This window comes from Kwoniella shivajii, chromosome 1, assembly GCF_035658355.1.
Source record: "Kwoniella shivajii chromosome 1, complete sequence".
Taxonomy (NCBI): domain Eukaryota; kingdom Fungi; phylum Basidiomycota; class Tremellomycetes; order Tremellales; family Cryptococcaceae; genus Kwoniella; species Kwoniella shivajii.
The window spans coordinates 221,449-247,255 of NC_085908.1; the positions used below are offsets into that span (position 1 = coordinate 221,449).

The 25,807-nt window shown below is 43.6% G+C and overlaps 8 protein-coding genes across 8 annotated transcripts; 3 read left to right on the forward strand and 5 right to left on the reverse strand.

Annotated features, from left to right (window-relative positions):
- Nucleotides 1-180: 180 nt before the first annotated feature.
- On the reverse strand, nt 181-7,350 carry IL334_000089 (uncharacterized protein; the record flags this gene model as incomplete). The annotated part of the gene is made up of 25 exons (XM_062931875.1): nt 181-222; nt 320-467; nt 531-835; nt 916-1,215; nt 1,267-1,402; nt 1,458-1,812; nt 1,869-2,009; nt 2,102-2,339; nt 2,391-2,603; nt 2,668-2,793; nt 2,856-2,993; nt 3,051-3,197; nt 3,276-3,426; nt 3,474-3,676; nt 3,738-3,842; nt 3,901-4,195; nt 4,247-4,323; nt 4,381-4,543; nt 4,603-4,703; nt 4,754-5,088; nt 5,148-5,244; nt 5,301-5,851; nt 5,913-6,811; nt 6,869-7,061; nt 7,161-7,350. The coding sequence occupies 25 exons, from the start codon at nt 7,348-7,350 to the stop codon at nt 181-183; spliced, it is 5,649 nt and encodes a 1,882-aa protein (XP_062787926.1).
- A 928-nt stretch (nt 7,351-8,278) lies between these two features.
- IL334_000090 (uncharacterized protein) lies at nt 8,279-11,018 on the reverse strand (the record flags this gene model as incomplete). Its single annotated transcript, XM_062931876.1, has 8 exons — nt 8,279-9,120; nt 9,170-9,531; nt 9,586-9,708; nt 9,780-10,253; nt 10,324-10,469; nt 10,527-10,623; nt 10,687-10,907; nt 10,974-11,018. The coding sequence occupies 8 exons, from the start codon at nt 11,016-11,018 to the stop codon at nt 8,279-8,281; spliced, it is 2,310 nt and encodes a 769-aa protein (XP_062787927.1).
- A 462-nt stretch (nt 11,019-11,480) lies between these two features.
- Nucleotides 11,481-12,117, forward strand: IL334_000091 (uncharacterized protein; the record flags this gene model as incomplete). Its single annotated transcript, XM_062931877.1, has 5 exons — nt 11,481-11,498; nt 11,568-11,583; nt 11,672-11,745; nt 11,808-11,891; nt 12,052-12,117. The coding sequence occupies 5 exons, from the start codon at nt 11,481-11,483 to the stop codon at nt 12,115-12,117; spliced, it is 258 nt and encodes an 85-aa protein (XP_062787928.1).
- A 600-nt stretch (nt 12,118-12,717) lies between these two features.
- On the reverse strand, nt 12,718-13,947 carry IL334_000092 (ribosomal protein L16; the record flags this gene model as incomplete). The annotated part of the gene is made up of 3 exons (XM_062931878.1): nt 12,718-12,992; nt 13,288-13,594; nt 13,762-13,947. The coding sequence occupies 3 exons, from the start codon at nt 13,945-13,947 to the stop codon at nt 12,718-12,720; spliced, it is 768 nt and encodes a 255-aa protein (XP_062787929.1).
- Nucleotides 13,948-14,283: 336 nt separating this feature from the next.
- IL334_000093 (uncharacterized protein) lies at nt 14,284-15,167 on the forward strand (the record flags this gene model as incomplete). Its single annotated transcript, XM_062931879.1, has 4 exons — nt 14,284-14,316; nt 14,431-14,441; nt 14,683-14,823; nt 15,122-15,167. The coding sequence occupies 4 exons, from the start codon at nt 14,284-14,286 to the stop codon at nt 15,165-15,167; spliced, it is 231 nt and encodes a 76-aa protein (XP_062787930.1).
- A 211-nt stretch (nt 15,168-15,378) lies between these two features.
- Nucleotides 15,379-17,522, reverse strand: IL334_000094 (uncharacterized protein; the record flags this gene model as incomplete). The annotated part of the gene is made up of 9 exons (XM_062931880.1): nt 15,379-15,484; nt 15,543-15,661; nt 15,729-15,925; nt 15,991-16,147; nt 16,204-16,305; nt 16,362-16,466; nt 16,532-16,648; nt 16,713-16,772; nt 16,866-17,522. The coding sequence occupies 9 exons, from the start codon at nt 17,520-17,522 to the stop codon at nt 15,379-15,381; spliced, it is 1,620 nt and encodes a 539-aa protein (XP_062787931.1).
- Nucleotides 17,523-18,225: 703 nt separating this feature from the next.
- IL334_000095 (potassium/sodium efflux P-type ATPase, fungal-type) lies at nt 18,226-22,243 on the reverse strand (the record flags this gene model as incomplete). The annotated part of the gene is made up of 13 exons (XM_062931881.1): nt 18,226-18,375; nt 18,433-18,510; nt 18,599-18,805; nt 18,878-19,073; nt 19,142-19,254; nt 19,309-19,542; nt 19,603-20,745; nt 20,806-21,063; nt 21,156-21,324; nt 21,393-21,453; nt 21,501-21,711; nt 21,775-21,890; nt 21,955-22,243. The coding sequence occupies 13 exons, from the start codon at nt 22,241-22,243 to the stop codon at nt 18,226-18,228; spliced, it is 3,225 nt and encodes a 1,074-aa protein (XP_062787932.1).
- Nucleotides 22,244-23,072: 829 nt separating this feature from the next.
- Nucleotides 23,073-25,798, forward strand: IL334_000096 (uncharacterized protein; the record flags this gene model as incomplete). The annotated part of the gene is made up of 9 exons (XM_062931882.1): nt 23,073-23,246; nt 23,316-23,323; nt 23,386-23,699; nt 23,765-24,175; nt 24,226-24,362; nt 24,422-24,516; nt 24,567-24,844; nt 24,900-25,246; nt 25,304-25,798. 9 exons carry the CDS (start codon nt 23,073-23,075, stop codon nt 25,796-25,798), a joined length of 2,259 nt encoding a protein of 752 aa, XP_062787933.1.
- Nucleotides 25,799-25,807: the final 9 nt, after the last annotated feature.

Consider the following 25,807-nt stretch of genomic DNA (forward strand, 5'->3'; position numbering starts at 1 on the left):
AGTAAGAAAATCGTAAGATGTCATGTACACACGTTAGAAGCGAATGGAGAAGAAAATGAAGATACTACCGTTTCAATACCTACTGGACATTCGAGATTGGTGCTTGTGGGGTTTTTCTACAGTACAAAAGACGATTTATGAATTCTTCAAACTTTGATCTTCTCAATACAACTAGTAAACTTATTCCGCTAATGATCCATCTTCATGTAGCAATCTCAGGAACTACGCATGGTCAGATTCATTAGCCTACTTGCATTATCGATGAATTATGGCTTTGCTCGAAAATGTCATCGATAATGTGAACAGGTCATTTACTCACGGCCGATTGTAACTCCCTAAACTCCCCTACGGTATGTACACCTCTGACCAAAGGTAATCTGGTCAAATCCAAGACCGCGGATCCACGTCTCTGAGTAGGTTTATCGCCGACCGTCGACTTTTTGCCTGGGATGTGAGCTGTGCATTTACTATACCGCAAGTCATCAGTACCTCTTCGTCTGTTAGATTATGAGTGGATATGCAGGACTCACTCTTCTGGTAGATGATATAAAGCCAATAAATGGTTCTTCAACAAAACAGCCAATCCAACAACTATACTTGAATCTATCAAGTGTTCAACTTTGACGACTGTTTCTGATTTGCCAAATTTGATAGTTCTCCCTTCTGCAGGAACATTTGGCTGATCTTCCATTATAGTTTCCTCCATCATTGAAACCAAGTGAGTACAAGTAGATATTATTTTTTGTAACGATTGGACGATGGTCATTGGTTCTTCTTGTAATCTATAATCTAACGTTGCAAGATTATCTGCCAGATAAAGGACGAATCCGGTATTCTATAAACACATATTCAGTCAAATGACCATCAAGGATGAAACACCATTATCCTGATTCTCCAGAGCAAATGGATACCTACAATATCACTCATACTATCCCTATCGAATACCCTGCTCATAGCTTTCAGGAAGTCATTTCTCCAAGCCCTTTTCTCGCTTAAAAGATTATACCAGCTTTGGAATAAAGCGACACCATGCCTGTGACCAGAAGGTTCGGACGTGATACTTCGTTGATAGAGATAAGATGCTTTGGCGGATTCCAGGAAAAGTACAGTGACGAGAGAAGCGTGTTTTTGATGGAGAGCAGAATGTAATGCCAATGCTCTTTCAGAGATACGGGGACCGTCGCAGGTCTCTAGCGTAACCAATATCGGGACAGTCTAAAAATCCACCGTCAGCTCTAGTCTGGTTAGCATGACTGAGATGCTTACATGTACTGGTGAGTATAATCCTTGATTGACCACAAAAGTCAATATATCCAAAGCGGCATTTTGCGTTGGAGGATTTTGTGATCGTGCACATTCGAATATCTGCTCGATATTATTTTGCACAATAGTAGTAGAATAACTGTGTAGCTGCATCAGCCCTCATATTGTTCAAAAAGACATGACAGTCGACTCACTCGGAATCTTGGAGTTCTTTGGCATCACCTCTCAATAAGTCAACGCCCATCTCCTTCTTTTCCCCTTTCTTAGCTTTGGATCCAGATGCTCGTTTTTCCGCTTCAGAAGATAGAAATTCATGAATCACACCTAGTAGTTGAGCTCGGTTGTCTTCATTAGGAGATTTGAAGGTTTCTTGCATCCAATCCGTGGTATCTTTCCTTTGAAGTAAGAATGGATATGACCGGAAAAGGGATCCGAGACAGATCGTAGCTGCATTCTGGAATGATGCAATCTTGCTGAAATCCGCATACACTTCGTAAAGATACTCGGAGATGGAAATAGAGGTGATTTTACGAAGCTCAAGGTCGACACCTATAAGTATGATAGAGTGAGCTGAGAGTGCACGAAACGCATAGCAAATCACTTACCTGCGTCCTCGAGAGCGATATTATCAAGCTTACATCCTTCTGCAATTAGAGCAGTAATGTAGAGCATCATAGCCGCAGCTTGATTCGGCGCAGATGAAACACCGTTGTTGATGTATTGATTACGAATGGGTCGTATTTTTGCTATGACTACAATCAGCACACACATCCTTGAGAGAAAAATGTAGCCTGTTTTCTGCTCTGACACTGAAGTGAATGCATAGCAGGATGCTCACCTTCACACGCCCTGAGAACGGTAATTAACCTTGTCCAATCTCTAGTCAAGTGGTTTGTTACAGCACAAAAACACCCAATAGTTTCTCTTAGAACCTGAAATCCTCCAGCAGGTTTTGAGATCATTGGCATGAGTTTCTTCGTCAAATCTGACGCAAATGTAGAAGCTGTTCTTGGCATGTGGGGGATACATTTCCTGAATATCTTTAAGAGAAGCTCGTTTGAAGATTGGTCATCGGCCTAGTCGAGTCATCAGTTATGCTCCGTGAGGCCATTGGAGGTCAAACTTACATTGGCTGCAGGTCCCAGATATGACAATAATATACCAGCTTTTTGAGTATCAATCTGACTTGGATCACTACCGCATAACAACCAAATTGCCTTTATGTGAGATAGGGAGTCGAAATCTTCTTTCTCGGTAGCGTCGATCAGTCGGCTGATCAAAGATTCAATAGTCTGACCTAATCGCTTCTTTTGATGAGCGGTTTCGCATTCCTTCGAGACCTGCATGAGTGATTGTGTAAGCACATGATGAATTAGCGGTTTACGAAATGGCGCATTATCTCACCCCATCCATGGCTCTTTCGATAGATCCGTCACCACTCTTGAACTCCCCTAGAATATCAACCAGTAGTCCAGCAGCGTCCTCGCCGGACGAGTAGAGTAATTCAGTAAGGGTCTTCACCGCAAGATCCTGTAACAATGTCAGCTTCCTGTTCTTCCTTGAGTTACGCTGTACAGAACTAGGAGACTTACTTTGACACCTTCGTCTTGATCGTCAATCAATTGAATCATTTTACAGCATATATCAATCTTGATCCCACGGTTGTCCATGGTTGAGAAAATGCCTCTGAGGAGTTTGATGACTCGTTTTCTCACACCGAGGCCGTTGTCCTGATTTATGGTCAGCCCGTGTTCCTTGGTAGTCAATTTCCAGAACTTCCAACTCACCGTAGCTCTCAGAGCTATGTGATGGTAGTACTCAGCTGCTAATGCGGGCTTCTGAACGATATATTTCCCGACTAATTCAACTGCAGCATCCCTGACAGCGGGAGAACAATCTGAGAGTCGTTCTTCGAGCGCTTGACGTATTTGGGGCTATCTCGTTAGCTCAGCGATATGAAGGTGACTTACCAGACCAAGTACTTCTGGATCCACCACAATGACAGCACCCACGCCTCTCAAAGCCTTGGAACGGAGTCCGACAGCTGGACTGTCCATCACACCCAACAATGCAATGAGAATGGGGTCGATTGCGTTTTGAAGTGGACGGCCCCTAGATACAGCGATGGAAGAAAATGAAGCAGCTTCACTTCCTCGTGGATCACTGTGACTTCGTGTAAGCAAATGCTTATCGATTTTCGCGTAACTCACTGAACTTCAAATAGACCATCGTCTGCCATCCAAACGTTTCTCAGGATATTCTTGAGAGTCGTGGTGATAGCTTGGAGACGCTGTCCTGTCTCTTGAGCTTCCTCAGTCTTCTCTGTGATCAGTTTCTCAACCACGGCGGTGGATTTCTTGATAGCGCTTTGCAGTTCTTGTACCCATACAATAGATGCCATATCTCGTGAAGACTACGAATGAAGTCAGCATACTGGAGGGATGGGTGAATGAACAGGACTGATTGTGACCTACGCTTAGAGATCCATCCTCTCGAGCAGCGGATGACAAGAACGTCATGATTGAAGATTGAGCATTAATAAGCTTCGTCAGACCGAGCATATCGACATTTGCGATTATCTTTGCGATGTCAGGTCAGCTTCGATTATGTACAAAGGCAATTTGGTCTCGAACTCACCTCGTCCAAAGTGGCCAGTTTTCCTTCACCACTCATTTGTAGTGACAAAGCCTTTAATCTAGCAGCGATATCACCAAGATAGTCTAAAGCAGTAGCTTTAGCAGCTGTTGATTCCGGCCCTATCTTTTGATCTTCTAATGAAGCGATTAGAATTCGCGAGAAGACTGTAAGATATAATGCAGATGCCGGCCATTCAGGTCGATATAAGACCACCATGAGATCGCGGAGGAAAAGGTCAAGAATGGCTCTGTATTCTGTGTCATGAGAAGTCTTGGTTGCTTTCGTTGTTGTCGACCTGTAAAAGAATTAGCAAAATGCGACGGGGTAAGAAAATAATGTAATTTACTTCTGAACCAAGTATCCTGCAACGATTCTGGCTGACCTTAACGCGTTCTCAATGGTTTCGGTACAGATTCTCGCTTCCTATGTCGGTAGTCATATGAGATAAGCGACCCTTTCATCGAAATACGCCCTGCTCACCTCTTCATGAGGGTCTGCCTTATTCTCCGGAACGCCCATCATTTCAGCTTCTTCGGCTGAAGAGTGTATTTTCCTGATTTTGCTGATGGTTCCGTACGCAGATGCTTGGATGAGCTGAAGGAGAAGAGCAGAGATGGTATGTATAAACTTTCCGTTCGAAAGTCTAGCGTCTCACTTGAGCTCGAGTATCAACCGGTTCGAACGAAAATAGCTGACACTCACTCGAATCTGTTCTGCACGTGGTTCTGCTCTGGTATCCTGACCAATGAGCTAAGAATTTCTTCCACAATCCATTGCCTTTGGTCTTCATATCGAGCAAATGCCTACAACACACGTCAGCTGAGTTGAGCAGGGATTCGATGGGCAGGCTCACCCCTCGCAAACAGCCCAAAGCTTCCATTTTCAATCCCTTCATCACACCACCTGCTTCTTTGACACCTACATTGCTCTTGCCCTTTTTGGAAACAGGCTCGTTGATGAACAGGGGCCCAATCGTGAGATATACCGTTTGGATGACAAGCGAATCCGAAAATGCCAGATGAGATTTACTGATCATTGAGGTGAGTCGGGGAATAGCAGAAATGATCGAGACAGCGATCGCTGAAAGAGATGGATGAGAGAAATAAGGAGAGAGAGTCTTAGATTTACCCTTCTTTGAAGACGTGGATTCGGCTTGGACAATATGGGAGAGGTAGCTTGAAGAGATTTCTGTTTCATCCTGTCAGCACCGCCACGATCACTCTGATAAGCTTTGTGGGATTACTGACTTTCACCCGCCAAACCTTCGATAACAGGAAAAATAACCTTTTCCATCTGATCTTTTACTATACTTACGCTCGTTGTAAGAAGATCTTCCGAGTACATCTGAGACTGTCTCATCAGCTTGTGATTCCGAAATCCTGGTGCGTGAAGCATCTAACCTGTTTAGATAGACCCTCAGAGTCCAGCAGTACCAGAACACACTCTGAAGCCGCCACACCGTCCCTCGCTCTTCTCAAGACGATTTCATGACCCTGCAAGACATCATCACTTAGAGTTATGCCATCTTCGTTTTCGTCTGTAGGGTTTGGTAATTTTTGATCTTTCTTCTTCCTGTTTTGCTTTCCCCCTTTCTGTTCATCATCTTTCTGTAACAAGGAGACGCCTTTTCTGTCTTCAGAAAAGACGTTAAGACTTTCTATATCCCTCATGTTCCTCTCTAACAACCTGAGTATACTTGCCATTGTCTCGGCATCCCATTGTTCCACTTCTCCATTAACCGACGATTGCCTTCTTCTAGCTACTTGTATCCTGTATACGTAAGATGACACCTTCTTGATTGCTTGATAGGAGAGGAGAGGGGTAGTACCATCCTGCATTATCAACGAGAAGAACCTGCTTCCCAATAGATCACCTGAGGAAGGATTCGCGGGGAAAGCGTCCGACTCTTCGAATATATCTTCTAGCAAATTTGATAATTTCTGCCATGAGCCTAAATGAATGTCAGCTTAGATAGATTCGGTGAGGAGAAGCAAAGATGTCGCTCCGCTCACTTCGCGTATCTCTTTCACCGGTTCTTTTACTTCCTTTAGGTACTATCGCAGAATTTTCTCGTGGACTATGATATCGATCATCCATATTCCAATCACCATCATTATCTTCTCCCCAATCTAATTCGTCCTCATCGTCTTCTTCTTCTTCACTTTTGAAAACTGATCCATCTTTGCTCACTTTTCGTCTTGATGGAATAACAACTTCCACTGTTTTCCGATGTACAGGTTTAGCCTTTGGAGTATCCTCACTGTTTTGTTCTTGCATAGTAAGAGACGATAACTCCATGTCCGGTATTGATTTCCTTGTGCTGCCTGAAGGTAAAGTTGAGTTCAGTGAGGGCGATAATTCTCTTGAGGATGACTTATTGCTTCGCCTTCTTCTTTTCTGCGGTGAAGGACCTAAAGGATCAGGTGAGGATATTGGACTACTCTGCATAATCCTTTGATGTGTAGGGGTAGAAGTCACTGATGAAGGTGGATGGGGTGATCTCATTGCTGACATTGATGTTCTTCGCTCCCTCCCTCTCTCAGCTGACGGTCCCGCTTGCGAGATAGAATCCGGTTGGTTAGTCGGAATACTTTGTGATCGTACAGGAGCAGGCGTGGGAGCAGATTGAGCTTGTATGTCTACCCTGGCTAAGGTGGCATTCACGAAATTGTCAAGATATTCTTTAGGATCTGATAGGAATGCAGGGACATTTGCTGGAGGAGAGCTTCCACCGTTCGTTGAGGAAGGAGTAGGAAGTTGATCATTGTGATGCAGAGGTCTCGATGATTGAGAAGGAAGGTACTGACGAAGTAAATTGAGGGGTAAGGGAGGAGGTGGACCAGTATTAGAAGTATCGGTAGAAGTTGGTGAGTGATTTTGACCGTGCTGCTCAGATACTAATGGTCGGAGTCTATTAAGAAGAATCAGCGAGTATAAGGAATCGAGGATGGAAAGGGGCTATACTCACTGTTGAGCAAAGGATGATCGTTGGTCACGAAGAACTTCCCTTAATCTAGCTTCAGCGGCTTGTCTCATAGCCCAATCTTCGATTGTAGTAGGGTTATCCAATCTATTTAGTATACTATTGTATTGAGGATAGAGGTCAGAGGAAGAGGCAGGAGGTAGATAAGTGGTAGTGTGAGATGAGAGATGTTGAGCGACTAAAGTGATCGTGATGGTTCTTTAGTTCAGTTAAAAGACAAAGAAGAAGTAAAGAAAGGAAAGAAAGAAAGGGATTTGTTTGGAGGCGGTTGACTCACCTCTTGCTGTAGGAGCATAAGTCATGAATGGATAAACTGATAACAAGTTTGATGGATCATCGTATATCCCACTGCCACTTCCACTTCCACTTTGACTTTGTGAATGTCCATTGGTGTTTGGATCTGGATTGGAAGTCAACCTTGAATTTGATCCTGCATTCTGACCGAACACAGGATAAGGCTGTGACATGATATGCCTTGATCGACGTGGTATATACCTCTTCTTCGTCTTGATCTTGTTGATGACAGTGATGGGATATTCCATCCAATTTCCCAAAAATAAAGTAAAAGATCATTCAGAGGTGACTGGACCATCCTTTCGCGTCTACATCGGATCATACGTCAACCGGGATGTAGACCACGTGATATTACATAATCCACAACAGACCAAACTTTTTCTCCTTTCCTGTCCCATATATAAAAACCCAACTTGAAGTCAACTATCTTCTTCTTCTTTTCTTTTCTTCTTTTTTTTTCTTTCATACTAATCGCACTTCGTTAATCTGGTACTTTCATTCCTCACTGCGGATAATTACCTTTCAAATAGTGCGTATAGTAGTGATCTTAAATATAAAGCTTGGTTTCGTTAGCTGCTGGCCCAGACGAAAGTCTCATTACAATAGCCAGTCTCTTGATAGTAGCCTCGCAACATTCCTATGTATAGTACGAATATATATCTATATTAGTGGAAGAAGGTTTCGAATGGTTCATCGTATGTATCATACAGTCATCTACCATCATGCATTGTTTGGCCCTCACTTCACAACATTGATGGGTTTCAATACTCGATGAGTATGCTGAACAAATACCTAATCCCTGTGCGATTTGAGCGATTAACATCCCATCCACGTACTGCACAATTCCGATTGTCGACTTATTTTGTACGCTCACTCTCATTAGATCTGGTCACGCAATAGGTGATGTCGGGAAAAATCTGCATGGGATGAGCTGTTGTTACTGCATGTTTGGAACGCTGTTTTCCACGATGTGGGTGAGTGTACATGAACCCTGGTGATCAAGGAAGCAGATAACCAGCTTTTCAAAGGCTAAATCATATGCATCATGCTTTCAAGTACATCATGAACTCATCTTCAGCCTATATACAATGAGGAGTCTCTCTAATCTGATTCCTCCTCCTCTTCGTCGTCATCATCGTCTTCATCATCATCACTTTCCATGCTTTCCAGAACATCCACAAATGGTTTACCTTTTTGATAGACGTCCAACCATTCTTTCTTTTCTTGAGGATTAGTGGTACCTTCCCCTCTTGCAATACTTGAATCTCTCCAATCGATTAATTCATCTTCTGTTATCGTATCCGAATCATATAAACCTCTCAGGATGATTCCAAACCATTGTGAATATTCTTTATTCTCCACACAATAATTTTGTACATCAAGCGCGATCAATGTATAATCCGTTGTCGAGAATGATCTGACTAAGCCACCCCATCTTTCAAATACACTAGTAGTAGATTTCAATATTTGTGGTGCGCCTCCTTCTAATGACACTTTCGTTAAGAAGAAATTGATGATTTCCTTTCTCGCTGCATCTTGTCCTGCATTTTCACCCATGACCAAAGTTCTCATTTCCAATGCTGCATTCTCAACACGGTGATCTTCTTCGTATGCTCTAACCAATGATTCCCTAGCTTCAACATAGAATTCTTCCCTTGGTCCTTGATTAAGTGAAAGGGGTGCGATATCAGGTAACGTAGATGCTGAAGATGCGATCGATAGAGGTGATGAAGCAGCTGAGGAGGAGGCTTTGGACAAGGTTGAAAGTGAGACTGTGGATGTAGATAGGTTTGACAATCTTCGTCCCAATTGCAATAACTGTTTGTTCTTTGGATGTTCATATGGATCGTCATCTTCCTCATCTGAATCTGAAGGTGGTTCCTCTTCTTCGTTGGGCCATAAGTATCCGATAGAGTCTGATCCAAGAATTTCCAACCGTTGATCTGTTGGCGAGTCAGGTGAGGTTTCGTTTTGAAGTTCAAGTCAACTCACCTCTATCATCATCATTCTCCTCTTCCTCCTCATCAGAATCGAAATCTTCACCTCTGTATCTCTCTCTTCCGATTCTAGCGAAATCAGGTATTCGAGTTCCTCTACCTAATCTCACTCCATTTCCTAACAAGACACCTTTGCCAATTTGCACATCGTCTGCAATGACCACTCCTTCCCCTACGACACACTCGCGCAGAGTACAGTTGGCACCAACTCTGACATCGTCGAAGAGATAGGATTGGGAGATTGTGGTACTTGGTCCGACAGTACAGTCTGCCCCCAGGGTGGATTGACGAATGTGGGTGTTGTGGGCAAGTGCTGATCTAGGTCCAATGAGCAGTGGGCCAGAGAGAGTAGTGGTTCTGTGTATTCAAATTAGCAAGACTTTCTTTCACCTTGGACTCAACCCAACTCACCTCGAAAGAACAACATTGTCTTTAGCGATATAGACGTTCCCTGCTCTCAATTCATATTGTACACCTCCAGGTTCGTTATTATCAGGTGCAAGTGGGAAAGCCCACCTCCTCAGTACGTCACGTCTATAAACGTCCACCAACGTGATCAGCTGTTCTGTTTACACTGAGAGCAAGATCTATGAGTGGATGCTTACGTGATCTCACCAAAAGTTCTGGTATCTCTGATTCGCTCAAGGTAAGAACCACCAGTTCCACTTCTCAAATCACCCCTATGTGTCTGTTGTTGTTGTTGTTGATGATCTTCATCTTGATCATCTTTTCCTACGACATGTACAGCGATTTTTTTTCCAAGTAAATCAGAAGTTAAGACACCATTAACGAAACCTCTTCTCATATCATGATAATCGAAATTTTCAGTACATAAAGCAGGTACATCAGCTTCACATATGTCCACACCTAAATCTCTATAACCGCCTCTTGAAGAAGATGAGGTTGAAGGTGTTCCAGACCACACTTCATAGGTGTCGATATTCTTTGGCCATGGATCTAAGAACAGACGGGAGGGGAAATCAATCCTTGCTTGAGAAGGCGATAATGGATTTTGAACATAATGTAATAATCTAGATGAAGGTGGATGTACTAGCATGATAGGTGATTCAGGATGTCGTCTACGAATGTATCAAACATCGTCAATCTATCGTTTCTGGCAAGGACCCTTGTGATTCGTTTCGAACTTACCGTCCGCCTAATCCGATACCCATTGTCATGATGAAGTTCTTGTCTTCTTCTCTTCTCTTCTTGTGTGCTTCAACCATTTTCGATATATCATAATTTGATATTATGGGTGAATGAACAAGGATGAAAGGGTTGTCGGCGTTCAACACCTACAGATATGCATAGGTCAGCTGGCACATGACACTCGAAGCATGAGAGTAGCTCACATGCATATCATCTAGTTCTCGAAGAGCGTCACCTGCTGATCTTGCAGTTTGGGAAGAAAGACATTGTATGTCAAGCGTATGTCTATATGGTGATGATCTATGTTATGCCTTCATCAGTTTTATGCGTCCTTTCGAATAAAAAAGAGCGGATCAGGCTTACTCAACGAAAGATCTGATTTTTTCTGAATGTACACCGCAGAATATGAATACCTGTTTGACTTTACTTAAACTCAGACTTTCCAATGTCCAAGCTAATAAAGGTGTTGAGCAAAGTGGTAATAACACTCTAGGTTGATCATTACACAGTACTTCGAATCTTCTGTTATATGAATCGGCAAGTACTACAGCTTGTAAAGGTGCTTCATCGACATTATCCGCTTTCTGTGAATACCCAAAACCAAGCGTTCATCAGCTCTATTGAATAAGGAAAGAAAGGAATGAACTCACGCTTTTGGTTTCGGGTTTGGCTGATTGGTGTTTCTTTGGAGCCATCTTGACTGTCTCTGGTCTCTTTGAGCAGCCTTTGATGAGGTCTTGGTAGTGGCGAGTTGATGAGTCCAAGGAATAATGCACGATGATATGTATGTATGTGTATGTGTGTAGTTTCCTTGACTCGAAAAGTCAACATTTCGTACTACTTTTATTTGAGACATTCATCAATGACGACACGTGGGAACCATGTGCATGTTTCGTTTGGTGTGGTTAACTTACACCTTAAGGTTCCCCCTTCTCTACTTTATTTCATCCTCCCACCTTTCATTCTTCCAACCTCACTGTGCCAAAGGATATCTTCCAATGAATGTTGAGATATCTCATTGATTCTTTTGATTTATAGTATCATTAGAAAAAGGAAAGTATCAAACACCTACTCGTTATTCAAGGCTCAAGGGTATCTCTTTACGTCTTAAGCAATTCACTGTAGCATCTTTGAAAAAGTAGATAGAACGATTGACAATGCCAGTTCCATGGGAGGTGAGCAGACATCCTATTTTATCTATAATTACGAATTTCAGTTATTGATGTACGCTACTCCCTGTTCAGGCTCTTATACCATTCGGTAAGCTATATTTCGATCTGTCTTTGTCAAGATATCATGAGAAATGTCAAATAGAGATCATGAAGAAGCTGATGAACAGGTTGAATAGGTCTTTTGACTGTCATGTTCGGAATAACAGGTACAGCTTTTAACACTGCTAAACGAATGACCAACGACGGAAAGGTCAGTAATAACCTGGATCATATTTCGAGAAGTCTTCAGCTGATTACTCTCGATGTGATTAGCCACCACGATATAATCTCGATTCATGGGATTCAATGATGATGGAACGTGATAGGAGATTAACGGGATCGTTGAGAGGGCAAAGTGTAAGTTTTGTTTTTGAATCCATCTGCTCGTTCAAAGAAGCTCTGATTCATGAGATTTTTTTCTTGTTCCTATCGTCTTCTTTCGTCAATCTCCTCTACATGCTCGGTTTATCTTGTATATCGATGGAATGTACTAATACAATTGCACGTCCGCTTACAGACCGACCCAATCGCGCCAAAAGAGTTCGCTACAAACTCAGTATGGGATACAGAGAGGGTACATTAGATATATAACGTCGGCTTAGATTTCTATGAGTGGATGCAGCATCGTTCGGGAACGTCATGGCTGCGTATTCAAAGGTGGTATGCGTATGGGAGGGGTGAAGGAGCGGTTTGGGGTGAAAAGGAGAAGGATGCCGTTCCAAATCTGACAACAGCTTATTCGACCATGAAATTCGTCAGAATCGTAGTCAATTGGATGATCATTCATTTTGTCGTATTGAGAGTTATCTGAGTGAGCGTGGTATAGCAGGCGTTAAATGCTTAGTCGTCTTTCTTATTCACTCCTAATCATAGGAACTTTCAACAGCCTGATTCAACTTGAAATGATGGACCACCTTGAAAATCAGCGTGTACCTATGATACCCACAAGTAACGAACGGTACATGACATCTCTAGTCCCTTGCTTATGACTCAACGAATATGAGGATGCCCTCCGAAGATCCCTCTTGAGTTTCTCGCGATTGAAGCGTAAATACATTTCCTCGCTGGAAACCCGTTTACTATCATAATATGGTGCGCGGCGTCGTATGTGACTGTCAACAGACAGATTGCACTTTATGATAAGTCAAAAATCATCCATGCAGATATGTAAGAGGCATATGAACTACACGTCGATCCCTTGAGCTGCAGGACGCCTACCCAGATCTACAGCCCTGAGTTGACTACTCAGTTCATCCACTTGTGTATCTTCTCTAGACAAAACGACGTCTTTGGCTCTTCCTTCATCTTTAGCATCTAAAGCCGCCAACGTCTGAGGTACGGGTCGAGCGTAAGGCGGTGGTCGCAGACTGTGTCCCGATATTCGACCTAACCGTGGTGACGATGACAACCTTATGAATTCTGTCTGTAAAGGGAGACGAGCTTGAGCCAATTTGAGTGCTGCGAGGAGACATAAAGTTAACTCTGAGCCGATGATGCTTCAAGCTTTCGATCATGCAGATTACATTAATTGTGTCATGATCCGTCCATTTTTCCACTCTCCTCAATCGACAGCGTTCCTTGAAGCTACGTATCCCAGATGTACATCTACCCCAATTCTGTCTAATGTAGTCCAGGACAGCAACATCTCTGTATATCCTCAACTTTCTTATCTCCGCTCCGCTTCAATTCCTCCTAGGCAACACTCTTCCCATCCTGAAAGCAAGAGACTAAGCCAAAGAATCTATCAACTCACCAGCTTTTGCGATTTCTTCTCTCAAACCACCACCTCCGACTTCCATTATAACTTTTCCAGGACTGACTCTACAACTCCAATATTCGAAAGAACCTTTTCCTTTACCCATTCTTTGTTCGTTTCCTTTAACGCAAACTGGGATATCTGGGAAAACTCTCAAGAACATCTCGGCACCTTTGACTGGTTTTATCTTTCTTCGAACTGCCATTTGACATGACGATAATTGAGCTGCTGAAATTCGAACTGATGAACAGGCTCTTAATCCATATGTACCATGATGTAAAGTTGTTCCTTTCAGTGAACCTCCCTAAATGATCCAGTGATATCAAAACAAATACAATTAGTATTCCACGAACCGAAAATAGAGATCGTCATCATGGTATAAAAACCTACAATAGGTACTTGGGTCTATAGATGGATTGATAGATTGATCAGCTACATTTTCGATATATATCTGATGGATTCTTGGCTCACCCCTGGTGCGCCTTTAGCAGCTTTCTTGAACTTTGTCCTCTTAGGTGCTAATTGACCTCTATATCTCACTTGTTGAGCAAAACTTGTTTGACCGGCAGTACTAGGTTTTGGGAAGAGGGGAAGGGTGAATCGTGATGATGAGGCGATTGAAGATGGTCGTAAAAGGGATGTTATGGATCCTATCATTATCGGTGCTTTCCTACTGATTATCCCTTGTATATGAATGGAGTGATGCTTTATGTATTAGTTTCTGCTACCGAATGTATATATATGGTCATACGAACGTCTTGTATAATATTTCAGAAATAAAACAGATTAAGCAGTCGAAGTTGAAACCACTCTGATCGGTGATTTTCGGCGTTTTCTTTTAGTGGTACACGGGGGGACTTCATTCTTCACCATAGTAACTTGGTAAAGGAGGATCTCAGCTAGCTAGCCCGTATATTATTGTTGATGGTTCTTGCATTAAATCACATCTTTCTCTATTACTCCACCTGATCACATCCAAAAGCATCAGACAGAATGTCCTACAACATCGCAGGTCGAGCTATCAAGGTGAGTGAAAGGATTATCACCCCCTCGTCATGATCATTTTTGCTACTATGCCTTTTCCGGATTCTTTACTTCTTCGGCCGGAAATGACATGCTGACTTTTCCTATAATTTACAGAACGAATACCTGTAAGCGTCTTCCTAGAATCGCTCGACATTATATTAGATATGAGCGTATGATACTGACTGTTCAAATCTGCCTTTTTTATCTCCTCGCTACAACACACTTTGTGAACAAAATAATGAACACCACAACGAAACTCACATAACCCTTTCGACTCTCAAATCTTCGCTACAATACCCTTTGTCCTCCTATCAATATCTTCCCTCCTTCGACACGATGTACCCGATGTTTTTGGGGCACTCTTAGCGTTCTCACCACCATCGCTGCTACTGTAGGTATCGCAGTCAGTCAAATGGGTGGAGGTGATAAATCATCATCTTCTTCCGCTCCTGTATCTGTAAAAGAGGACAAGACTATCTCTGCTGAAACTCCCGAAGAGGAGGACTTGTGAGTCTGACCTCTTTACACTTGCTCTTGAAGACGAAGATTCAATATGGATATGGACAAGAGGGTGAAATTGTGATTGGTCATACAAGAGAAAAAGCTATCTTCTCAATGGAAAAGGGCGGAGATTTATCTTTTGATATAGGACATCGGAAGGAGGGGGGAAATAGCGGTTCATTTTATGAGGGCGTCTTTAGAGGTTCTTCAACACAGTTAGAGGTTACATGTCCTCATCTCACAACACATAAACGCTATAACTTCGTGATTTTCCCTTCTTTTGCTAACCTTCGCTAAAACGTAGCATCCGACAATTCGTTGCTGAAGCTGAGAAATCCGAGAAACACTAGAGCAAACAGTGTGGAAGAAACAGCATCAAGCGAGGGGTGAAAAGATATGCATCTGCATTGAATCGGCCAGTACATGACTTAGTCCTTGAGTTCTGCTACATCATATTATCTAGTGCAGAATGGACCATGATCCCTGAATACATCATTCCCATTCATCTCCTGCTACTCGATCTTTGACTGTCCTTCACTTCTTCCGTTCATTCCCTCACCCTTACTTCTGTTGAGGAGGAGCTTCTTGTGGTTTTGGACCAGCTAACATTCCTAGCAAAGACCCCTTCATCTCTGCTAATTGTCTTTGTTTATCTTCCTCGATCAATCTACACACTTCATCAGCGGCAGTCTCCCCGATTTACTATTGCTAGTGATTTCACTTACTGTTTGAACTCATCAGCATGTTCAGCCCAATATTTCTGTTCTTCTTGATATATTTTCTGAGCCTGAGCACGTTTCTGTTCAAGATATGTCATAGGTTGATTTGGTCTAGTTTGACCAGGCTGTGGGTCACGTACCGTTTCGTCAGGGACAAGTCATTATTTGTATTAGCGTTGAATTGTGACTCACAGCAGCCACACTTCCAAACATACTACTCAACCAACCACTTCCTGCCCCAGCGACAGCAGAGGGATGTACTCGTTCCCATTCCTCTATAGCTTTTTGTTTCGCCTCCGCTTCTTTCTTGGCATATTCCACGGGTATGTCTTTTCCTTCGTAAGCTTTGAGGATTGGTCTGACATCCGCAGGATTGAATATACCGATTGCTACGTTTTTGACAAAGAATCAGCCACATCAAATATAAATATGGGTGACATGCAACAGCACTTACATTCCAAGAAGGGGATCATCTCTACTAAACCTTTGTCTCGTGGTTCACCATTCCAAGGTTTGATAATAATAGAGTTTTCAGGTTGTAATTCGGCATGTTCAGAAATTGTATCGAGCATGACGACTTTGGAAAGATCTCGATTCAGATATGAGAGATCCTGGAGATTGTCAATGTCAGCTGACTCCCTGGCATCAGCGTCGAACTCCAGCTTACTTTTACTACTTTGCCATTGACATATCTTGTAGCTTCTCTGAATAATCGATAAGGTAAGAAAGCTTGATATGGATCAAGTTTCTCAGCTACAGGAGCGGCAGTCTAGAAGACAACTATGGTCAGTCCTCTGCACAAGTCATCGTAAGAAATGAACTTACATATAGAGGTTGATTCGTGAATAGAACAATCTCATAGAATTGAGATAAATATCCTAGGAAGTAATCAACTCCCGGTCGTTTAGCGGTCCTCCATCCGGATGTTCTCTATAACGTTTAAAGATCAGCTCTTCGTAAGTCTACCTATCACAGACTTGAAACAGCCGACTTACATCCCAGGATGAATGAACCAATAACCCTTCTAAATCAATAACAAGGGTGTAAGGTCTTTGATGGGGAGGTGGTAAAGGATCGGGAAGAAGAGTCTTGAATGCAGGTTTGTTGAAGTACTGCGCAATATAGATCAGCTTGTTTGCCTGAGTGGAAAGATCATACCATAGTTAAATCACTTACATCAAGAAGCTCAGACATGTTATTCTTGAATCTAGTCACTGGACCTTCTTGATTAGCGACCTAGAGCCATCACATTAGCTATAGCTATCATCTCATGCGAAGGGATGTTGAGAGATTATGCAGGCTGAGATTCAATTAAACAAAGTGACCTACTTGTTCTTCACTTGATTCTTGAGCATAAATAGCGGCGACACCACCGATCAGCAAAGCACCGGTACCATATCTGATCCACATCTTTCTTCTCCTTTCCATAGAGCTTACGTATTCCTTCCTTCCTGCTCCGGTTCTCTTCTTATCTTCTTGATCTTTGGATTCAGATTCAGGCTGAGCAATTGCAGCTTGAGCTTCAGGATCGATATCTAAAGAAGGAAGTTTGATTTTGGTGTAATCAGTTGGGACTTCGATTTCCGGTTCGACCTCGACTTGTTTCCCAGTCATAGGTGAAGTCGTAGACGAAGGTTCTGGAGGCGTCAAGGGTACTTCGGGGATACCTTGAGATTGAGCCTGAGTCGTCGATCCATATAGTGGTGCAGAAGGGGTAGAAGGTGGTTCGGTAGGTGTTGAAGTTGGTTTTCCAACGGGAGATGAAGTCGTAGGTTCGAATGGTGGTGGTGAAGTAATTTCGTCAGGTACAGTAGGGGGTCTTTCAGCAGGCGAAGGTTGTGATGCTGATGATCCGGAGGCTGAAGGTGCAGGTGAAGGTTTAGGTTTCGAGGATTTGATTTTGATCAGAGCTGGTGTGGATGTCGATAAAGGTCGATAGGACCTTATTGCAGGTACAAGTATTCTTGAGGAAGCTTGTCTTAACATCATGGAGGATACAGTTTCGGTCGCTGTAGTAGAAAACAAAGAATCGATGTTTCTGGATTCCAAGATACTTCACGGGGTGCAATGGACAATGGATGACGCTTCAGATTTCAGAAGAGGAATTCTTTGTCGAAGATTCGGGGCAAGCGAAAGGATGGAGGAGATCAAACCGGAACTCCGTGGCTGAAAGGGCTGTTGTATACTCAGTGTGTATGCGGGAAGTGAAGTGGCAGATGGTCCAGCAGAGAAATGCCTATTTCTGGTGTACAATCTCACTCGGGTGGTTCAGTTGACATTGCTATCTTCGCTCTACACTCATCAGGGATTTCATCTCTACTAGGTGGATGTTACATTATTACAACAATTATAAACATGCGAGCACCTGGTGCTTTAACAATGGTTCGAGTCATCGGCTGTTAATGGACAGTGCATCGGAGTGAGTGTCTAGAAATTGTGGAATTAGAATCACTTTGCACACTGGATCTGTATCTGTCGTAATCTCTCTGCACAGCCCTATGCTACCATCATTGCTGGGCCGATTGATGCCTGTCCCCAGTCCCAGCTGAACGGAACTGGTCTTATTGGAGTAATTTTGATTACACTAATTAATGCATATCATGATCTCTCAACTATTGACTGTGTTTTTCGCTACATTTTACTTGACTCGGCGAACCACTGAAATCGTTTGCTTCACTATATTTACCCATCAAACGGGAGGCGCAATAGTACTCTCCATTCTCAACGTCTTATCTGAAGAGCCTCTTGTGGGCTCTTCTACGTGTGTTCTACGGAAATAGATCCTCTTACACCACTTGTAGAACTCGGTACATCCAAGATAAACTAAGATCATGCCAAACTACGAAAAGATCGTCGTCAGATGAGAGTCCATACGAGAATACAGAAAAACACTTACAACAATACCCCATTCCCATTTGAGTGAACCGTGAAGGAATACCTTGTCGTTGATCACAGGGATATAAACGACAGGGAACTATTGGTAAGGAAAGGTGATATCAGTATCGGTATCAGGACCTCCAAATTGTAGCGGTACCAAGATGCAGTTTGAGGATCTGACTTACTGTACCCAAAGCTAAAACCAGTACAGACCAAAGTAAAACTCTGTTATCGCCCAAATGAACTTGCATTATACCTTTGGTGAAATGTTTACATTCCAAAGCATGAATCATGAGCATGATGACCAAAGTGGCGAAACAAGTTGCTCTAGCTTGGAACACTGGTGAACAGATCTCTGAATCTCCTTCATTACACATTACACCAAGATCACCCTGAACAATTATAACAAAGTCATCAGTGAAACCGAGCGATTGGAAAGGAACTTAAACTAGAGTGTGACTTACGGGGAAGTAACCCCAAAGAACGATTACGAAGTTGGCCAAACTTAAAGCTCCCATCAACACACCGTAGAATGCAAGATCGATGTAGAATTCCAGTGTAAAGATTTGCTGGAACGCTGTGGGAGGTTGATCCATTGCGTCAACAGCAGTAGGTTCGAGACCGAGTGCCAGAGCGGGAGGCCCAGCAGCAAGAGTGTTGCTGATCATATTGATCAGCTCAATTGTCCACATTCAAATTCAATCACTGAGGGGAAGAAAGGCACTTACATCCAAAGGGCTGCAACGGCAGAGAGTGGGAATACAGATTGACCATTTTCATCTTTGAAAGCAAGACCTATTAGAAGAACAATAATCTCCGCCATGTTACCGGAAAGCAGGTACTGTTCATGTTGATATTAGCATTTCAGGCTTTCACACGAATGAAGATAACTCACCAAGAGGAACTTTGCCAAGTTCTTGAAGACTGATCGTCCTTTCCTAATGGCTCTAATGATAGTGCTGAAATTGTCGTCACTGAGAACGATTCTGGCAGATTGTTTGGCCACATCTGATCCAGTTCCCATACCAACTCCGACATCTGCACGCTTTAATGCAGGTGAATCGTTCACTCCATCTCCTGTCATGACAGTCTTTTGGCCTCTTCGATGGATCGCATCGACCATTCGAACCTATCACACGCAAGTCAGCTTATGTGGAAGGAGAACATCGAGAAAGGAAGGAATGCTTACTTTGGTTTCAGGAGCGCAACGAGCGACGACCAGAGGTAACTCAGGTAATCTATCGATTTCCTCTTCGGACAAAGCATCAAACTGTTGACCTGTCATGACAGCATCTTTGCCATAAGCCTTCTCCAAGATACCGATATTGAGTGCGATTGCAGTGGCAGTGGCAGGATGGTCACCGGTCAACATTCTAGGTGTAATTCCAGCTCTTATACAATCTGCCACTGCTCCAGGTGATTCCTTCCTTGGTGGATCGAAAATACCTGCTAATCCCAAGAATGTGAAATCTCTTTCGAATTGATCTCTCGGCATCATCTTGATTTCCTCGACTGATTTACCGGGTAATCGTTTCCCACATAAAGCTAAAACTCTTAGACCTTGAGCAGCCAAAGCATCGACTTTAACCATGATATCTTTCTTCTTTTCATCGGTGAGTGTCTCTCCTCTTACGTGAGTACAAAGCTCGAAGACTCGCTCGACAGCACCTTTCAGGAGACACTGAACGTGTGAATCTTTTCCATCATCAGGAATGAATCTGTAGGCGATCGACATTCGTTTCACGGTGGAATCGAAAGGATGCTCGATGACTTGTTCGTAATGACCTCTTGAACCGGCAATAGGTGGTCTACCACTATGTCCAGATCGAACTGAATCCGCTCTATTGTTTTGAGGTCTTGAATGTGTAAGGAAAGGTTTACCGTGACCAAGTTTATGAGCAGCAACCTGAAGTGCGACTTCTGTGGGATCGCCATTTGCTTCCCATTGACCCTCACCATCGGTAGGTCGAGATAATGTAGCTTGGTTACAGAGAGAAGCACAAAGTGCTAAATCTTTTAAGCCATGTTCGAGCTCATCGACTAAGATGACTTGTTCTTGCAAATCGATTTCTGCAGCATCAGGATCCATCGTCGAATCACCAGATGGTTGGCGTTGAGGTTTTCTCTTCAAGTCAAGAACAGCTCCACCAGCTGAAATTTCTTCTCTGTCTGATCGGACTTCACCTCTAGGATAGAAAGGGTCCGATCCAGTCTCGAAAGAGTAAGCTTGACCTCTTGTAGTATTCAGAGGAGCTGAGTCGTTGGCTCGAGGATCAAGCGCTGGTACCCAGAATTTACGAACGACCATTCGGCCGACAGTAAGTGTTCCAGTCTATAGCATCCCCACATCAGCCAGGCATAGATACAAATCATATTAACATTGATGACTGACCTTATCGGAACAAACGTTTTCTACTCCAGCTAAAGCCTCAATAGCGTCCATCCGTCTTACCAAAGCATGTCTTTGGGCAAGATCAGTTGATGCTCTAGCTAGCGTTAAACTGACAACCGCGATTAATGAAGCTGGTAAGATCGAGACAGCAGCAGCTACAGCGTAAGTGGCTACAGATAGTGGTACACTCTTGAATCCAGTAGATGCGACAACAATGATTGCGATGAGGATCGCACATCCAAGTAAGAAGTAAGCCAGCTTGTTAAGTCTATCGTCAGTAAAAACATTTCTGTTCATCCCAAAACTTACTTGATTTGTAAAGGAGTGGTATCAGCGACTCCTAGGAGTACCTTGAATTTATACCAATAGGCGGCAAAACCGGTTTCAGTCTTTTTGGCTTTCGAATCGAGAGCTTGAGCGATTTTACCGATCTCGGTGTTCATTCCAGTGGAAGTAATTACAACCCGAGCTCGTCCTTTGGTAACTTGGGCACCGGAAAATACCATGCTCAATCGGTCGCTGCGATGGTAACAACGTCGACAGTCAGCGATCATTCTGGGCGTCTGACATTTCAGCTTTGGGCTCACCCGACAGGACACTCTTCCTCGTCAATGGGATCTGATTGCTTGGCAACAGGCATACTTTCACCTAATGAAATGTCAGCGAATGTCGTATGATCATGCTGTAGAACTTACCGGTCAAGAAAGCCTCATCACATTCCAGATTACTACAATGACCGTCTAGGATACGACCATCGGCAGGGACGATGTCACCGTTTTTGAGTAATACCAAGTCACCTGGGACAACATCTTCGACAGCGATGACTTTGGTCGAACTCTCCCGACCATCAGAAGACCTGATGACTGTGGCTTGAGGTGCTCCGACGGATTCAAGACTTGCTACTGTCTGTAGTCGTAATTTTCATTATTCGTGTTTCCCGAAATGTTGGAAATGGTGGATCGTACTCACCTTCTCAGCCTGCCACTCGGTGTATGATCCAACACTGACGTTGAGGATAACTAAAGCGCCGATGACTCCTCCACTAATGTAGTCCATGGTACCGAAAGATGTAGCCATAGCCGCAACTGCATGTACGTATCGCTTAAGTAAAGGTCGCTTTTTCAAAGGCCGGAAGAATGGTCTACTCACTCAATATGACAGTCATAGCATTACCGATTTGTCTTAGAACGATCTTATACACACTTGGCTTCTTGGGTGGTTTTAGCCTGTTTGGGCCATGTTGTGCCAGTCTATTCTGCACATCTTGTTCGGAAAGTCCCTTGCTGGCGTTCCCACTGAGCGCTTCTAAGACTTTCGATGAAGATGCTGTATGAGGTTTGAAAGGTAATGACTGGGAAACTGCTGTGTTCCCAGTATCAGCTCGAGGCAATGACTTTTCAGCGTTATTTGAATTTGTCGTATATTTTTCGGTCGACATCATATATTTATATATTTGATAGCTGAAGAGAAGGAAGAAAGAAAGGTAAGAGGGGAGATCCCCTCAAGGTCATCATCGCATCTTTATATACTATCAGGAGACGTTGCTTCGTGTGAGTTATTTCGGATCACCTCGGATACAAGAACCCATTTGAATGTCGCATGCCAAGAGGCCAAGGTTTCTTAGCTAAGAATCTGAAAAATTTGTGGATATCAACGTTATCTTTAAGCCTCTGACATCTGAGAGGCTTCGAAGAAATCTTAAATGGTCAGGACATTTTAGATAACACAAAATCTTGGCATTATTCGGCAACGCGCGGTCTGGAATGAATCTGTCAGAATGGATGCTGCGCAAAGAGAAATGGTGGTTCCGGCGTTCAACCGAAATAGTCTTGGCAAAGATGATATCGCTCGATGGTGGTAGGCTAATATGTACATATTGCGAAAATATTGGTGGATAGAATACGGTAAACGTAAAAGCGGCAGATGAGATGTCGCAAAGATCCTTGGCGATGACGAAGACCGTTCTTGGCATAACGAGACCAGGTTTTCACCCAGTCAGAAAATGCCTCAAGTTATCAGGCTCACAAACCGGAATTGGAAACAATATCAGAGAGACCTTCGGACTTCGTTCGGAGCTCGCTATTGAAAAGTGATGGCATCATCGATTATTTGTTTTTCCAGCAGTTGTGCCGGGTGAGGGCAAAGACCGAGATTGTTGACATTTGAAGTGTTATTGACGGTCATGTTGTGAACGATAAGATCTAGTTTCTCCGCCTGTGAGCAGCAAAGTTCGGTAAAGTCTAGCTTCAAAGGTTTCTGTCTATCTAATGGACTTCCCAGAGAGCGGTCCGTCAGGATCGCAACCCTCGCCGTCTCGATCGGAACGTCAGTCGTCAACTGCTACAGGCGCAGAATATAATACATCGGATAAAGGCAAGCGGAAAGCAGACGGTTTGCACAGACCGAAGAATCTACAAGCCTGCGATAGGTGCCGACGGAAGGTGAGTAATGATAATATCGGGTACCACAATGTGAACTGTGTTGACTTATTTGCTGCCCTCTCATTCTAGAAAACCAAGTAAGTCCTAAGGGATATGGACGGCGCGGTCCAGTGGTAATTGGTGCTGATTACGATAGCAGATGTGAACCACTAGAGACTCGAAGGGACTTATGTCAGAATTGCAATTACGCTTCACTGAATTGCACTTTCGACTTACCGCTCACCGCATCAAGAACCAAACGCGTACGAAACGGAATATATCAGTCTCATGGTGCAGTATGGCCTGTGGAGGATGAAAGAAGAAGTCCAAGAAGAACCGAAGTTGAGGAAGATGAGAGGATATACTTCGATCGCTCTGGCAGTGAGGGCGTACTCACTACACCCGTAACTATACCTCGAGCTAGAAGTGTTTTGGGCTTGACACCCTTAAGGACGACTTCCACGAGAAGGGAAGGTATATTCACTTTCATACATGATCCCACTTGAAATAATTTTACGCTGACAACTGCTTCCTTTCAGGTTGCACCTCCCTATCATATATCCTCCACTCGACTCCCACCTTACCTATATCATATCTGTCTGAATACGACGATCTCCATCATCTTTCCATGCAGGTCACTCCTGCCGATTCAGGGAATGGCTATATCTTAGTCACTGCTCCGAGCCGTCCGATGCTACCATCAGAACCACCTGCGCATGTCATAGAAGCGTTGAATACCCCGAGCTGGACAGAAGTCGTCAACAGGCTAGTAGAAACATACTTGGTACACATTAGCCCCCTGATCCCCGTTGTAACACGACAGGATATGCCTGAAGTGACCCAGACTCTTTGCCATGCCATGGCAGCTGTAGCTGCTGCGAGACGGAATTGTCCCAAGGAAATATTTGATTGTTTGAATTATATCGTAACACAGGAGATGTACGAGCAAGGTGAGTCGCGTCAACCTGGGTTCATGCTGCAAGCTGATTTTGTCATGTAGATACCATGAGCGATCCGACCAGGCAGAATGTTCAGACACTTCTGGTGACATGCTTAGTAGATGAATTAGCGTTGCAGAGTAGCTCTGCAACTCCGACTAGTGTGTCACGTGCACGGTTGACGGCGGCCATTAGACTTGTGAGCTTACTCATATACTTAATACCGAACGTATAGTGGATACTGAAATATGCCAGTAGGCACAAGACTTATCGATGGATCAATCTGACACGAACACTTCTGATTCGGAAGCAGACCGACGGATATGGCGATGCGCGATAGTTATAGACCAATGGTACGCGATCCCCCATATCAAATATCCGATCAAAAGCTGACCTTTAACAGGAATGCCGCCCGGACTGGCGCAAGACCGATTATCGCTTCATCTGCTATACCAAGGGATACTTCGCGTGTCATTGAAAACGGAAATGCAGATTTCTTTGGCAATCTCTATTCTCTTTCTGGCATCTTAGCCAACATACTCTCTAAAGTGTATGGCCCAGATGGAATCAACAAAACTAGAAACGAAGAGATCTATGATATCAAGAATGATCTCTTGAAGTGGCAAGAGAAGATACCATACCCCCTAAGATTCGATGGTTCCAGATCAAGTATACCTGCAGGTGAGCCATTCGTTCACGTCTAGCAATTTTCACTGAAAGGAATGCCGCTTCAAAGGAATTCTTCACCTATTGTATACGTCAATCACGTTCCTCCTTTATCGACCCTTCATGCGTTGGTCTTTCATCTGTCCTTCACATATCGACCTCTCGCTGGATATCCCTGTATGGATGGACTTGAACCCCGCCGCTCGTCACGCGCTGGAATGGGCTACTAATCAAGATGATCCTGCCGATTTGCTATTTTTCGGGCCGTACGCTCTGGGCTTAATGAGCCTAGTTCAATATCATTCTTATGCTAGAAGGAGGGAATGGGATGGTGTCATGATCTTGGAAAAGTTTGAAAAGACAACAAACACGTGGATTGAAGCTTGGGGAGAAGGTAGAATGCCTTTACAGACAGCTGTAAGTTGCATGAACCCAATCGTAGAGAAAGATTCCCCAGACTGATTACTCCTATAGCATCTTCAAATTGTATCTCTGCTTCATAGTTGCGCACAGAAAGCCGCTCAAGATGGAACGACTTCGTTTGATTCTGTCACTTCCCGTCGAGGACTGAATCCTACCCCAGGAGTACTTAATAGGTTACCCGAAGCATTCGTTCATGGCGTCACGTTTCTTCGGGACCCCGCACATCCACAAGGAGGTGTTCTCGTAGCTACACAGAGGGCTGCTCAAGAGATCAAAGACCTTCCTCCCGGGACAGTTATTATTGGTGGGCCACCTGTAGAAACAGGAGTCGTGCCTGGTGTAACAACAGTCGCAGGAACAGCCTCAGTGGGCAATTTACCGTCTTTAAGCTACACTACTCTCCCGTCTTCAGCTGGATTCGACGGGCAAATCGCCAATGAGACCAATGATGGGAGAATCAGTATGTCAACTCCTGATTGGCAAGCCATAGTATCAAGCTTTAGTTATCCATTAGACACCGCACCTCATGTGTTGAACGGCAATTAGGCTGATTCG